The sequence below is a fragment of the Acipenser ruthenus genome, chromosome 20, assembly GCF_902713425.1.
Source record: "Acipenser ruthenus chromosome 20, fAciRut3.2 maternal haplotype, whole genome shotgun sequence".
NCBI classification, from domain to species: Eukaryota; Metazoa; Chordata; class Actinopteri; order Acipenseriformes; family Acipenseridae; genus Acipenser; species Acipenser ruthenus.
In genome coordinates, this window is record NC_081208.1 from 1,953,464 (window position 1) to 1,968,777 (window position 15,314).

At 39.9% G+C, this 15,314-nt stretch overlaps 1 protein-coding gene across 1 annotated transcript; it reads left to right on the forward strand.

Annotated features, from left to right (window-relative positions):
- The first annotated feature begins 117 nt into the window (after positions 1-117).
- Positions 118-14,510, forward strand: LOC117425553 (H(+)/Cl(-) exchange transporter 6-like). The gene is made up of 23 exons (XM_034904338.2): positions 118-276; positions 1,354-1,410; positions 1,659-1,724; positions 1,987-2,052; positions 2,197-2,263; positions 2,522-2,628; positions 2,978-3,104; positions 3,922-3,989; positions 4,215-4,273; positions 4,971-5,103; positions 5,550-5,663; positions 6,140-6,306; positions 6,546-6,663; positions 7,180-7,309; positions 7,695-7,848; positions 8,204-8,363; positions 8,881-8,987; positions 9,185-9,371; positions 9,932-10,089; positions 10,619-10,775; positions 10,918-11,025; positions 11,246-11,371; positions 11,778-14,510. The coding sequence occupies exons 1-23, from the start codon at positions 193-195 to the stop codon at positions 11,856-11,858; spliced, it is 2,601 nt and encodes an 866-aa protein (XP_034760229.1). The 5' UTR covers positions 118-192; the 3' UTR covers positions 11,859-14,510.
- The last annotated feature ends 804 nt before the right edge of the window (positions 14,511-15,314 follow it).

A 15,314-nucleotide genomic window follows, 5' to 3' on the forward strand; every position in this document is an offset into this window, starting at 1 on the left:
TTCTTCCAAGGCCCCCCCGCTACACCGCCCCGCCCCGCCCCGCCAGATTACGGTGAAGAATGCCATTACTAATGGCAGCCTCCATTGCAACTTCATCACATGCACCTCGTTCCCTCCCCCTACCTGACAGTGTGGTAGCCTCGGGTCACATGATGCGAGTGTTGTCATTCGCAGGATGATGAAGCAGTGAAGATGGCGTGTTGCAGGAGGTGTCTGTGTTGCCAATGCTGCTGTGGGGAGGGAGAGACCAGGACCCCCGAGGAACTCCTACAATGGGTGAGCATATTGTTTTCCTACTTTTGACACCTACGCATTTTTTAGACTTATGTCTATAATACGCGTTTCATTTAATTTCATTGCTGCTAGTGTTTACCCTCCCATTGAACTACAATCACACATGAACCCGGTCCAGTGAAACACAATAAGCTCGTATTGTTTTATAGCATATACAGTGGATTAGGATGGTGATTTTTTTTTTCTAGTTAATAAAATAGTATAGCAGAAATCCAGTCAACGTTATACGTATTTGACGTATTATTATGGTATTGTAGAATAAAAACACTACTTTTGGGTGAATGCATTTGTTATGCATGGGTTTAACGGTTACGATATGTTTTTCTAACTATACGTGAAGGAAATATTGACCGAGGACTGTAGTTGAATGCTGAACAGAAGTACTCGGCAATTAACACATAAATTAACAAGTTACCCAGTGTAGTGCCGGGAGATCTGATAACTCGAGGCGTTACTAAACACGTAGTACTACTAGTTTCATACATCGTTATTTCACACATTAAGCTTGTAATGTCTTGTCCTGCGCTGAAATACACAAAATCAGGGACCTCCTCACACATACAATACTCCTGGCACAACATGGGCGATGCTTTGTCTACAATGGGAAGGCTTTGAATAACCTGGGACACTGATGTTTAGGAGGGAGTAGATTGTACTATGGAAGCAGACTGATTTAAAGGATGAACTGTAAAAGCTTGTTACTGATATATATATATTTTTAGTTACGTGTAAAGTTTTTATTTGATTGTATTTTAGTAAGTTAAATGGCAATATTAAGAACATAATATAATATGTGGGAACAAGAAGAGGCTGTTATTACCAACAATCAAGGCTCCTCCCTTTCTAGTGCACCATCAGCCTTCTTAAAAAAAAAAAGTAATGCTTCTCATTGAAGCTATTCTGTACATTTGTAAAGCAAAAGAAAAGTACTTTTTACAATCTGTTCTGAACTAACTTATTCCCAGCTTCCATTTATGCTTGCACGGCTTAGTACTGTCTATGATAAGTTTAAAGTAATGCCTGCTTTACATTTGAACTCTTTTGATTTCTTTCTGACAGACAATCCTAGGGGAGACACATGGAGAAGATGAGATTCTACCAAGGAAAGACTATGAGGTGAGACCGACAGCTGTTCAGACATCTGAAGACAGACAGACACACACACACACACACACACACATAGACAGCAGGCAGAATCTATGAATTATTGATCATCCAATCAATATCAGTTCAAAGAAAGAATTCACACACCCTGAGCATTTCCCCCAGCTGATGCACAGAGTTCCTGCATATCTGTAAGCATCGCACTTAGAGGTGCATTTTTTACTGGTATATATATATTTTTTTGTTTTCTTTTTTTGCAGAGTTTGGACTATGACAGGTGCATCAATGAACCATTCATGGAGGTTCTGGATGGCATGGATAACAAGGTACTGAAGGGTAAATCTCCCAGATGATCTCGCGGTGTGCTTCATGTGACCGTACTGTACAGATCACAGATCTACACATGCATGTCACACTTCAGCCAGTGTTGTACCCGCAGAGCCAAGACCACCCACCCTAATGGTTATTATTCCCTGTTTCATTCTAGAAAACAGAAGCCCATACATCCAAGGCGTTCAGTGGCATGATGGGTAATGAGCGCTGATGACTTGAATCCAATGTTGGTTTTTGTTTTGTTCTCGAATCTAGAAAGCCAGGAAGTATGAAGTGGTGAAGTGGATTGTTGTCTTTGCAATTGGAGCCTGCACTGGGTTGGTAAGTTGCTTGGCTGTATTGCGTTGCATGACTTATCATGTTTAGAAATGGAGAATTAGATTAAGATTGTACTGGATAATCGCAATGACAAATTTACATCAGGTCAATTTAAATAGAAATGATGCAGTTGTTTTTCCATTTCAGGTGGGGCTGTTTGTTGATTTCTTTGTACGTCTCTTCTCTCACTTGAAGTTCAGCATTGTTGAAAAATGTATCCTTTCAAACCCAAGAAACTTAACTAACTGTTACATGTTTTTTTTTTTTTTTTTTGGTTTTATTTGGGGAGGATGGTTACATTGAATACATATAGCTTTCTGTTTTCACAATAGAGATTACATAGCCTCTCACAATGCCCTGGTCTGGCAGTCTCAGATCTGTAACAGAACCGTGAGCTCCACTGTTTATTCACTTTGCAGTGTATTGCCCGTCAGACAAGCGTGTTGTCTTTTCCTTGATCGATGCCGTACAGCTGTGGAGGCGTGTACTGAAAAGGGATGTCTTGCCCTGTCTCTACTAGAACTGCTAGCTTTCAATATGACCTTCATCTTCATAGCCAGTGTTCTGGTTCTAATTGAAGTAAGGTTCAAATACTGTTTTTTTTTTTTGGTGGTGTTTTTAGCATTGCAGCTTTTATTTATTTATTTATTTATTTATTTATATTTTAGTTATCCTAGTACTAGTAGTCAGGATTGGAGTCAATTCCCTTTTTTTCCCCCAAATCCTTTTTTTAAATCAGTTTCCTTTCCTGTTTCCTTGGAATGGGATTGGAAACAGGAATTGGAATTGGGCTGCTCTGTTGTCCCAGCCTTGCCTGTATTGCTGCTCTGCAGAATCGTATTGCATATACAGTAAATACACCTGCAGATTTTATTTCAAGATGATCACCACCTCAAAATGTAGTCCTTTTACTTTTCTATTTATTCAGCCAGTGGCTGCTGGGTCAGGGATTCCTGAGATTAAATGTTACCTCAACGGGGTGAAGATTCCTGGAATAGTCCGGCTGCGCACCTTCGTGTGCAAAGCTGTGGGAGTTCTCTTCACTGTAGCTGGAGGTAGGAGGCGCCAGTCTGATTGGTGCTTTATTTGAACTAAGTTGCAGTTATTTAATGTATTGTATAAAAAATGTTCACGTGGTTGTCTGTTATCCCTCATATAACAAGACTCCTGTCTTGTTGTAATATGATAATTACCAGTATAAAGTTTTATTTTTATGTGTGTGGAGTAGTGGTTAGGGCTCTGGACTCTTGACCAGAGGGTCGTGGGTTCAATCCCAGGTGGGGGACACTGCTGCTGTACCCTAGAGCAAGGTACTTTACCTAGATTGCTCCAGTAAAAACCCAACTGTATAAATGGGTAATTGTATGTAAAAATAATGTGTAAAAAAAATTATGTAATTGTATGTAATAATATAATTTGATGTCTTGTTACAATTGTAAGTCTCCCTGGATAACGGCGTCTGCTAAGAAATAAATAATAATATATATTATTATTAAATAATATATTAATAAAAAAATATATATATGAGAGAGAGAATAATGCAGGCACTGCAGCCCATATGTTGATTTTTAATATAAAATTTTAAATAAAAATATGATGAAATTGGTTGCAGTTTAAAATTTCCATCAATACTACTGGGAATAAATAAATGTGTTTTTCTTGGATATTGACTAATATGTTTTTCGAGCATCGGTGTTGAAAACGGGACAACATGTTGAGTTTGTGAGACAAACTGTTTTTTGCTCGAGCTAATCTTGATTGCAATACTTTTTTTTTTTTTTTAAGCATGAGACGCAGTGTAAATCTAGCTCCTATCCATGTAACATGTACATAACAAGCTATCTAATTAATCATTATCGTCTCCTTTCGCAGGTCTGTTTGTGGGAAAGGAAGGTCCAATGATTCATAGTGGTGCTATAGTAGGAGCAGGACTACCTCAGGTAGGGAGCTGCACTGCCTTATTCTAATCGGGGCCGTTGTGTGTCTGAAAGCAAAACAATGAACATATGTAACTGTGGCATGGCAATTTTGGTCAAGGAGGCTTCATTCCTATTTGCTGTGTGATTGCTGATGCTAGAAATCAAGCCAGAGAGCATTGAGAATCTGGTGCATGGATGAAAACTTGTTCTTGAATACAATTATTAAGACTTCTTTCTTTCTTCTAGTTTCAGAGCATCACTTTTAAAAAGATCCGCTTCAACTTTCCATACTTCCGCACTGACAGGTGAGTCTGTGGATTGCAGTTTGGGCTGTGTAAACCTTAGAGTGTGAAATATGTTAACTGGGACGTCATATTAAAGACACATGTTCCTAAAACTCCTCAGTTCATGTAGGTTTTGTTCATGTTTGTACATCTCTTTCATCTTCTGCACAGCTGCAGTCTAAATCAGTAGTGGCAGCAGGTATGTGGAAAGACCTGGTATGCACATTGACTTATTGGATGTGCACAATCTCTACTGCAAACGCAGAACTAACATTTTCAGTCCTTTTAACACCATCATTAACAGCAGAAGAGCATGCTTAACCCATTAAGTACCACAATCACAGCTGTGTATGTAATTTGATACATTACATTTAGAGAATTCAAATAACAGGTAGATGCAAGTTAAAAATGCTCCAAAACATTACAAAGTAGCCTGTCCTCAAATGAGGACGAATGGCACTTAATGGGTTAATGTAAAACTGGGGTAAATGCTTTCTGACTACAGACTAATAGTGTGATCAGTGGAAAGAAGAATCTTTTTTTGTTTGCGATGGCAAAGAGATCCCTGGAGTTAACGCGTATCGCATTTGGGACACACTTGCCTTCGCTTGGCATAGCATGAGCAGGAGTCAGATAAGGATGTTTGTTGCACTGAGATGCAAGCCTGTAGGACAGACTGTCGGTAGTTCATTTTCTTCCCCCTTGTGTTTCCTTCCAGGGATAAGAGAGATTTTGTCTCAGCCGGGGCTGCAGCTGGGGTAGCGGCTGCTTTCGGAGCTCCCATTGGGGGCACACTGTTTAGCCTGGAGGAGGGGTCCTCCTTCTGGAACCAGGAGCTCACATGGAAAGTGGTATGAAGATATTAATGCTGTATGTACAGTATCGGATACCTGGGATGTGAGGTGCAAGGTCTTCCATGTTTAAGATCCCTGTACAAGTTACAATCCCATTCAGGAAAATGACAGTTACAGCATTTGACCGTGGGTGGCTTTAAGTGCAGTGCAAAAATTGGAAGTGCTGTAAACTGTAAGAGGAATGCACCGTAATGAGAGATGCCAAGAAAGATTTCTAGTCTAAACATTTATCGTAATGGATACTGTATTTTAGTATTATTACATGTACCACTGAAGTGTTTTATAGTTACGGCTGATATAATGACAGAAGTATGCAGTTTTAGTATGAGTGTGAAGTAAGCAGTTTTAGTATAGCAGTATCCAAAATGAATCGGATCTCTAATAGATGTATAATGCTGCTGTTCTAACTCTGCTTTCCTGTGCCGCTGTTCTTCTCTCCCCAGCTCTTCTGCTCCATGTCTGCCACTTTCACTCTGAATTTTTTCCGCTCTGGGATTCTGTATAACAGCTGGGGTTCTTTTCAATTACCAGGGCTGCTGAACTTCGGAGAGTTTAAGGTTGGTACTTCTGCATCCTAGATCTCTTGATCCGCCCCTCTTACTCTGCACTGGACTTGCCTAACCTAAGCGCCACATTACTGGATCCTCAGCGAATGCACTGTCCTTGCACTATTGCAGTACAAATATGTCATTGTAGATCTAACTTGTTGCATCCTAGTTCATATTGTATTGTAGTAGTATTTTTTTTACACTTACTGTAAACTCTACAGTATTTAAATATTAATCTTGCATTGTAACCCAGTACTGCCCTGTAACACATGTAAGTCACCTTGGGTAAAGGTGCCTGCCAAATAAATAATACAATTCTAATTGCTCAGAAGGAGGAATTTAAGTTTGGGAGAGTGTCGTCCTTTTACTCGTACTAGGGGGATTTAATTTAACAGTTAAACATTCCTATTTAATACTTTAAACTTTTTTTTTTTTGCTAATGGTGCTGCTGATTTTAATTGTGGCCCCTCTGCTTTGTGTCTCAGTGCTCGGATTCTGATAAGAAGTGTCACCTGTGGACCGCGGTCGACCTGGCCTTCTTCGTTGTGATGGGGATATTCGGCGGCCTGCTGGGCGCTTTGTTCAACTGCTTGAACAAGAGATTAGCCAAGTACCGCATGAGGAACGTTCACCCCAAAGCAAAGTTTGTCAGGTATTCTGGATCAAGATTGCTGACCAAGATATATATTATAATTTCATTGCAAATGTTTTGGTATGAATAAAACTTTCAGATTTACACGAATGAATTGGAACCATTGCCAGTGTCTGCAAAAGCCTTTAAGTTGCATTCCTAAAGGTGACTGCAATATGGGATGTTCATTTATTTGAATTATGTAGCCATTAAATCTGTTAGCCAGCTGTGAACTTTCTTTTTTTTTTCTTCTTTCTCAGGGTTCTGGAGAGCCTGCTGGTCACCATGGTAACCACCATAGTGCTGTTTGTTGCGTCCATGACTTTGGGAGAATGCCGAGATCTCTCGTCCCCCACCAACACTGACAACGCCACGCATGTACGTTCGCTTTGGTTTGTGATGCAGTTTAGTGTGTTACTATATCAGTTTACAAATCGCTTGCCTTCATCCTCTGCATGTACAGTGCAACACTGGCACAGACAACATTTCACGGTGGTTCCTCTTGAAATAAATGCAATGAAAGCTGGTTTAAAACGTAATGCATGCTGTAAAAGACACTGATAACCCATTCTGAACTACAGCAACCGAATGCATACAATTCCTCAGGGATGTGGTGTATGTTGAGCAGTACTGTGCATTTCAGCAACTTTCCTGTATAACTAAGTAATCCGGGGTAAGTCATTAATGACACATGTGGTATGTACCTAGATAATGGGTCAGTGATTTTACTACAGTATACCCAAGTATTGTTGTGAATTCCGGGGCTGTAGTGTCTATTGCCTTTAGAAAACCAGAAATGCTTTTATCTTTTTTTTTTATATCATGTATCTAGGTTGTTGTGTGTGGTGGTGTGTTTTTTTTTTTTTTTTACTATAAATGTGCTTTTAATTCCAGGTTTCCAACTCTGAGGATGTGAACTCCACCATCAAAACTTTCTTCTGTCCCAACAAAACCTACAATGACATGGCCACACTGTTCTTTAACCCACAAGAGGTGGCTATTCACCAGCTCTTCCACCAAGACAGTAAGGACTGCTCTCTCTGCACCCGTCCCCCCTGTACATTGAGAGCCTGTGCACACTGTATGTCAGCGACACCTGGTGGTCAGACAGATATTACAACCGGAAGAGCACCGGCTTTGCAACCAAATACGAAATATTATTTTGCTTGGCAGTGCGACCAGAAATTGCGATTTATATGCATGCAATTGTAATATGGATTAATTCCCCTAAACCTACAACGTGCAGACTATCGTTTCAGGAAAGCATACAATGGATTACAATCGGCTTGCACCGACTCTTAAATCTGAGTCCTTAACTATATCGATCATGTTGTGTTCGTTTTTGTTTGCTTTTTTGGGGGGTTTTAAAATGTCATCGAGCCGCCTCTCTTCTCTGTTGTGATTTGCAGGTACCTTCAGTCCGGTTTCCTTGTCTATTTTCTTCGTGCTGTATTTTCTGCTGGCTTGTTGGACCTACGGCATATCTGTACCCAGCGGGCTGTTTGTGCCATCCCTGCTGTGCGGAGCTGCCTACGGGCGGCTAGTAGCTAACATCCTGAAAACGTGAGCAAATCTGTGCAGTGCTATGAACAGAGATTAAGAAAGAAGAGCCAAGAAACGAAACTCCTCAGTACCGTACCCTAATCTGCTTGGTTAACAGTCTGGGGGGGTGGGGGTCATAATTCGGAATTCCGATTTAAATCGGAGTGGGGGCTATGACCAGACATTACTTTAATGTATGAAATAGCTCTTAAATAAGTGTACCTGGTACTTTTATGAAATAGTAGATGTGTTCTGTTTTGGTTGTCTGAATGGGGAACGTAGAAAGTCCTAGCTAAAGTTTTTTTTTTTTTTAATAAAGCAAAGGTCTTGAATTGGTTGAAGAAGGTTGATGTTTTCTGTCCTTGTCGTTTTGTAGCTACATAGGGATGGATCACGTTTACTCCGGGACCTTCGCGTTGGTTGGCGCCGCATCGTTTCTTGGGGGTGTGGTCAGGATGACCATTAGCCTCACTGTCATCCTGATTGAGTCGACCAATGAGATCACCTACGGACTCCCCATCATGATCACCCTCATGGTAGGAACGCAGGAGCCTTCATGCTCCTTGTGCAAAGTGGACCTGTTTTACTGCAAACGTGTCTGCTTTTTTTTTTTGTAAATATTTATAATTAACAATTTAAAAAGTGAAGAACAGACATGTTAAATATAGCATCTGAGGATCTCAGTCCTAAATGGAGCAGAAAGTTCCTAGTCACTCACATTACAAAATAGAATACGTTTATAAATTCAGCTTTATCACAAACCCTGACCCTTTTTTTTCTTCTTTATTCTTTTGAAAGTCTATTTTCAACATGCTAATACAGTACAGTGTTGAGGATCCGGAAGTCCATTAAGTGGATTGTCAATTTATCAGACTATTTATTTTTAACATGAGTTACACATTAATATGGATTTAGATGACTTCAAAGGTTCTTAACTGGTTTTTAAAACAGGCAAAGCCTCCTTTGCAGAGATGAAAAGAGGCTTTTAGTGCAGACGGTCACGTTTCCAATCGCAGGATACACACAGCTGTGTTTTTAATGGTGTGTTTGCAGGTAGCAAAGTGGACTGGAGATTTCTTTAACAAAGGAATATACGATATTCACATAATGCTAAGAGGAGTCCCGCTGCTGGAATGGGAGACTGAGGTGGAGATGGATAAGTAAGTGCAGAGAAAGCATTGTTGAAATTCAAATTCCTATTTCTGAATATTGCAAGTGCTGCTGTTTCATGAGCAGGTCAGCTGGGAGATACAGATCCTGTATTTCTTAAGAACTGTATCCCATGACTAGACTGAGTTTTTATTCTGAAGTTTGTTTTGCCCTCTTTTTTTTTCCCCATTATTAATTTCTCCAAAAGGCTAACAGCTAGCGACATCATGGAGCCAAACCTGACGTATGTGTACCCTCACACCCGCATCCAGTCTCTGGTCAGTATTCTGCGGACCACGGTGTACCACGCCTTCCCTGTGGTGACAGAGAACCGGGGCAACGAGAAGGAGTTCATGAAGGGGAACGTTCTCATCAGCAACAACATAAGATTCAAGGTCATTTCTTTCTCCACCCACTAGAGGGAGGCAGTGCTTTGAACAAAGGGGAATGTTCCTCGGACAGCGCCCCCGTTCAGCATTCACAACTCAGTATTTCATAAATGTAATTAATTGTACATTTTACTATAGAATGACCCATTCACAGTTTTCAATATTTAATTTATCATGTAACAAAGCTGTAGGTAGGCCTGGTGGTCCAGTGGCTAAAGAAAATGACTTTCTACCAGGAGGTTCAGATCCTGGCTTAGCCACTGACTCACTGTGACCCTGAGCAAGTCACTTATCCTCCTTGTGCTCCATCCTTTGGATGAGACGTAAAACCGAGGTCCTGTTGTAAGTGATTCTGCAGAAGCAGTTGATGCATAGTTCACACCCTAGTCTCTAAGTCCCTTTGGATAAAAGCGTTTGCTAAATGACTAGTTAATAATATTAACGTTAATAATAAGAGGGGAGCACTATCTAACCAGACAGGCAGACCGCAGCTTCACAAACTGATCTTGATCTGAGAGTGAGCGGACAGGGAGAGTGATGGATCTTTTTTTTCCGTCCTGATGCAGAAGTCGAGCATCCTGACCCGGGCGGGAGAGCAGCGCAGGCGGAGCCAGTCCATGAAGTCGTACCCCTCGAGCGAGCTGCGCAACGTGTGTGACGAGCTCTCCGGCACCGAGCAGGCAGAGGAGGCAGAGGACATGCTGCAGCAGATGCTGGAGAGGAGGTGAGAGGGGAGACCACAGCCCCGAACTGGAAGGTTTCTAATTCTTTACATCCACGCCTTCAATCTAGAACATCCAAGTTCATGTTGTGTTTTAGTAGTGTTGTTTGCACTTGCTGTAAACTACACTGTATTTAAATATTAAGCTTACATTGTAACCCTGTACTGCCCTGTAACATCTGTAAGTGGCCTTGGATAAAGACGTCGGCCAAATAAAATAAATAAATAAATACATTTTATAATAATACGAGACCGCCTACCTAGTTACTTTTTAATCACAAAAACGGTTGAGGATGTAAGTGATCCTTGATATCCCTGATTTGTAGTTGCAGTTTGGGATGTGCGCATTTTGTCATGCCTGTACAAACAAATTTCTCTTCATATCAGGGATCGTTGAATGATTCAGTTCTGTTAGTTTATATACAGGACAACCTTGTAAAAGAGGCTCTGGTCTCAATGGGTTTATTCCTTGTTAAAGGATGAATACATGCATAATGTGTATTCTCTGATGGTATACCTGTGTGTATTTCAGACATGTCCCGTATCCCAACCTGTACCCTGACCAGTCCCCTAGCGAGGAGTGGACCATGGAGGAGCGATTCCGACCTTTGACCTTCCACGGCCTGATCCTGCGATCCCAGTTAGTGAACCTGCTGATCCGGGGAGTCTGTTATGCAGAAAACCAGTCGGTGAGGTTGCACTCCAGACAGCGGTGTTTGTTTTAAATAATGCATTGCACAAACATGTATTCTCAGTTAATTTTTTTAAAGCTGCCTTTTTGGCTTATTTGTGTTAACGTGCGTTTTTATTTTATTTATTTTTATATGAAAGAGTGCGACTCAGCCTCGACTCTCATACACTGAGATGACGGAAGACTACCCTCGATACCCAGATATCCATGACCTGGACCTCGCCTTGCTCAACCCACGTATGATAGTGGTGAGACCTGAATCTCCTCCTACGAGTTCACAGTTAACATCACACCCTCGGAACAAGGGGGGACGGGGGACCTTACTGGCACTGTGCACATACAACAGGATAAACAGAAATATACCCACAGGGCTTGCATGCATTATTACTAGATCTATACAGATCTGCTGTTGTTTAGATCAGTTGATGGGGTCAGCATTCAGATATTTGTATTGTGTTTTCGTTCCAGGATGTGGCGCCATACATGAACCCTTGCCCCTACACTGTCTCCCCAAACACCCGCGTCTCTCAGGTATTCAACCTTTTCCGGACCATGGGGCTGAGGCACTTGCCTGTAGTCAATGCTGTCGGAGAGGTGAGAGGATATTCTTTGCCGTCACTGGACCACGATGCCAGGTTGCTTCAGAACAAAAAGCACTGGTGTCGGGGTATTGCATTGATTCGATATGTTGCAAGCTGCATGTGTGTTACCCACATCTCTGAAATGCTGAAGGTGCACAATGTATATTTCTTTATTAATACTGTCATTCAAAAATAATACAAAAAGTAGCATCTGTCATCCCATTCCTGTAGGGACACTTCTGCTCCAAAAAATGGGCACATTAAATCTGATGAAGTTGTAATGCTTAGGTTTAAATAGGTGAGCCCTGTGAGACATCCAGCTAAAGGCGAAACATTTTACAGCTACTGATATGTACAATCGCATGTAAATATGCTGCACAAAATGACCACGTACTTTTTTTTTTTTTTTTTTTTTTCAGATTGTTGGAATAATCACAAGGCACAATTTAACCCACGAGTTTCTACTAGCCAAACTGAGGCAGCACTGCATTACAATCTGAATCATTTTGACTGTCCAGGTTTCTGAATCATTCTATTTAGCTGGACTCCCCTCCCTGCTCCAGGCAGAATTTGGAGAGTTTCCAGCGAACCCCATTTCTAGAACAAGTCCGATGGCTGCGACCAAGGAGGAACCCCAGTCCGAACTTCAGCACTGAAAGTCTGAAGTACACCTTTATAGTTTTAAGAGACATTTCTAACTACAGGAATTTTAGTTGGATTAATAATTTGGGTCTGTAGAGGCCTGTAAGTAACTTCTGATATAAATAAGTACATATCGGAAAAGCTCAACTCTTAAGCCATACCTTAAAAAGTGGGGTGCAGTTTGTACCCATGCACTGTAAAAGAGATACTTAATGAATCCGTGTCGGAGATTTGACACTAAGATCGTTCCCAATCCACCACTGTAATGAGTAGATCACCACCTCTGTATCTATTTATAAAATCAAGGGTAAATTACATATAATCACTGTCCACTATACAACACAAGACCTACCATCATAGGGGGGAAAAGTTCTCAAAATCCTCTACTTGTAACATTACTGTGCTACAACACATAAGCTAGCCCCTGCTTTAAAAAAAAAAAAAAAAAAAAAAAGTTTTCTGGAACCTGGCATCCGTGTTCAACAATGCATCTAAAGAAAGATGAGTGTGTGTTTACACGAGATATTTCATGAGAACAGAACATATTAAATAATAATAATAATAATGATGATGAAGTGACATAAAGACTTATGGCTCATGCAGTTTGTGCACTCCACCCTTTTAGTTCTGTGTTCTTTTCTTTTAGTTAGTTTTGTGTTATTTTATTTTTATCCAGCACTTAAACTTTAATTTTCTAAGCCTTTTTACAAGACAAGGTAGAGACCGATATCACCCTCTTCCTTATGCATTCCAGTGAATGTCGTGGGACGTTATGAAGATTTCTAAATATTTGTGTTCCTTCCACAGTACGATACAGCATAAAGCTGAACGATAGCACAGTCTTAACAAGCCAGCTGCTTACCTAGTCCTTTCTGGTAGGTCACTTAGAGGCGTATAGTCTTTAAACAGTATTTGGATTTGGGCGAATCAATGCACAGGGTGCATTTGAAAACTATATCTTGTGCTGGGAACTGCTGTGAATTGATCCAAAGCCTGAAAAGGTGTACTGTTCTTGTTTGTTTAGGTTTTTTTTGTATCATTTTGTTTATTAAGGGAACATTTTCCAAACGCCACTGTGACATGCAAGCGCAGATTAATTCTTGAAACAGAAAACTTGCACAGAGAATGTTTAGGTTTGTCGTAATGATTTAAAGGGTGAAGAAGATGATTTGGCCGTAGGGCCAGTGTGCAAGGAAACTAAGTTGTGTTTTTGTTAAGGCTTTAGAGTAGTGATGTTTTATATTGAGCCGACTATCTATTTCCAGTTTGGCTCTCGGAACATGTCCTGTGTTAAAACCTGAGCATTTGCAGAGTTGTATAATTTATATAATTTGCTTTTATAATCTGTTAACGTTATTAACTGTTGAAATCCTATTATTTACTGTTTTTGTTTTCAAGTCAGTGTGCATAGAAACCCTGACAAGACCTATACTGTATGTCCGTGTTAAAGGGATCTTTATACAAAATAAGGATTGCAGTGGAATTTACGTGTGAAATTATCTTGAAACAATCAAAAGCCTGTGTGTAATCTGGGCTGCAAATCTTGCATGAATTGGGGTAATTACTAAAAATCACTAGAGCTTTATTTATTTTTTATTATTATTTTTTTTTTTTAGAAAACAATTGCCAGCCATAACCAGTTTATTAATGCATTTATATAAATGAGTTTTTACATTTTTTACACAGGGACCTCTGTTAACTGGAAACACTAATTGTAAAGATCCTTGAAGCGTTTGCAAATGTGTGCTTAATTTTTGTAAATCCAATTATATCACATGTCCTAATCATATATTAATATTATTGGCGACGTTTATTAAATGATTCAGGTATCTTGTATTCTCAGATGTAATTATCGTTCTCTCTCTCGGCCTCTTATGGCCATACCAAAGTCAGTATCAATGCTAGATTATCTTCTCGCACTAGAAAAATCAGTTTCTTTATCATAAAGTGAATTTCAGTGTGTATTTTTCCCAATGGTCTGCATTAGATGCGTTTGCAATATTGCATAGGAATAAGACAAGAAAAAGTATTTTTTTCTACTATCAAGAAGAAACTTATTTCCAATCCATCCCTGTATTGCAATACTGTTGTACCATCATTTAACTGTAGGTGTTTCACCTTAAAATGGTACCTCGTATGAATGTCCATCTTCAGTGATATAGCCCCTGCTTTGTTTCATTCACATGTGTAACTATGTAGTTGAACTGAGGAGGGATAATGCATTTCAAAGTAAACCGGTCTCTTGTTCCACGTCCTAAACTTTTCAGTCGTCGATGCCAGCATGCAGTATTCAATTCATTATATTATTCGTGTATTACGAAACCCATGTTAATCTTATGTCTTTGTGATTTGTTTTTCTACACTTTGGATTTATGTGATGTGTGTGTATAGATAATTATATAAGCTGCTTCCTTTTACTGGAGAAAAATATGTTGGTATTTTTTGTTCCAGATTTGTGCCACCTGTTAGCCATGATATAAAAAAAATAAATAAATAAATAAAAAAATTAACGATTTTGTGCACTTCCAAAAATGTGTAAATATTTTCATGTGTTCTGAAATACAGTGTTCCTCTAGACTTCTACCAACAGACCCTATTAATCAAAGAGTGGTGAAAAACAATAGCCGACACATTGGTGGAACTAATCCCAAACAGATGAGGCTTTGCTCATTTCTTTCAGTAATCCCTGTCCACTGTGCACTAATTAGGGATGATGGAGCTGGAAATCTCGTAACCGCCACATCTGTCAAGATTACTTTATTTTATCAGCGTGGATGGGTTTAACTTTAATTACAGATGTATGTCACTTGTTTTATTGGTGTGGATGGCAAATGTTAACCTTCATTTCAGTTCCAGAAAATGGAAACAACATTGTCTAATTAACTTCCAGATCTTGAAACTCCTAGAAAAGATCCAATTAATGTATTAATCCCCTGCGTCGTGGGTAAAGTAGCAGGTTCCTGTGCCTACGCAAGCACGTCGCTCCACGTGTTCTACTTTCATCTTGAGATCTTCTATTTATAAGTGGGGATATAAACACACTTTCTTTATTCAGGGGGAGAAGCAAGACCAATACAGACATTGGTAGCCAGTTGATCTATATATCTTGTGACCAAAGGGGATATAAAACATAAATAGTGAAGAGCAATTTATGAAAACCTTTGAACAAAAATCAATGTCTGTATATCCTGCTGCCTGAAGCTACAGTTCAATCTCCACTACAGTTCTTGGATAAAGAAACATAGCAGCCTGCGTATGGAATAACACAGCATCACTGCTGCATGTTAACCCTGTCCACTGCTGCAGAGAGTTCA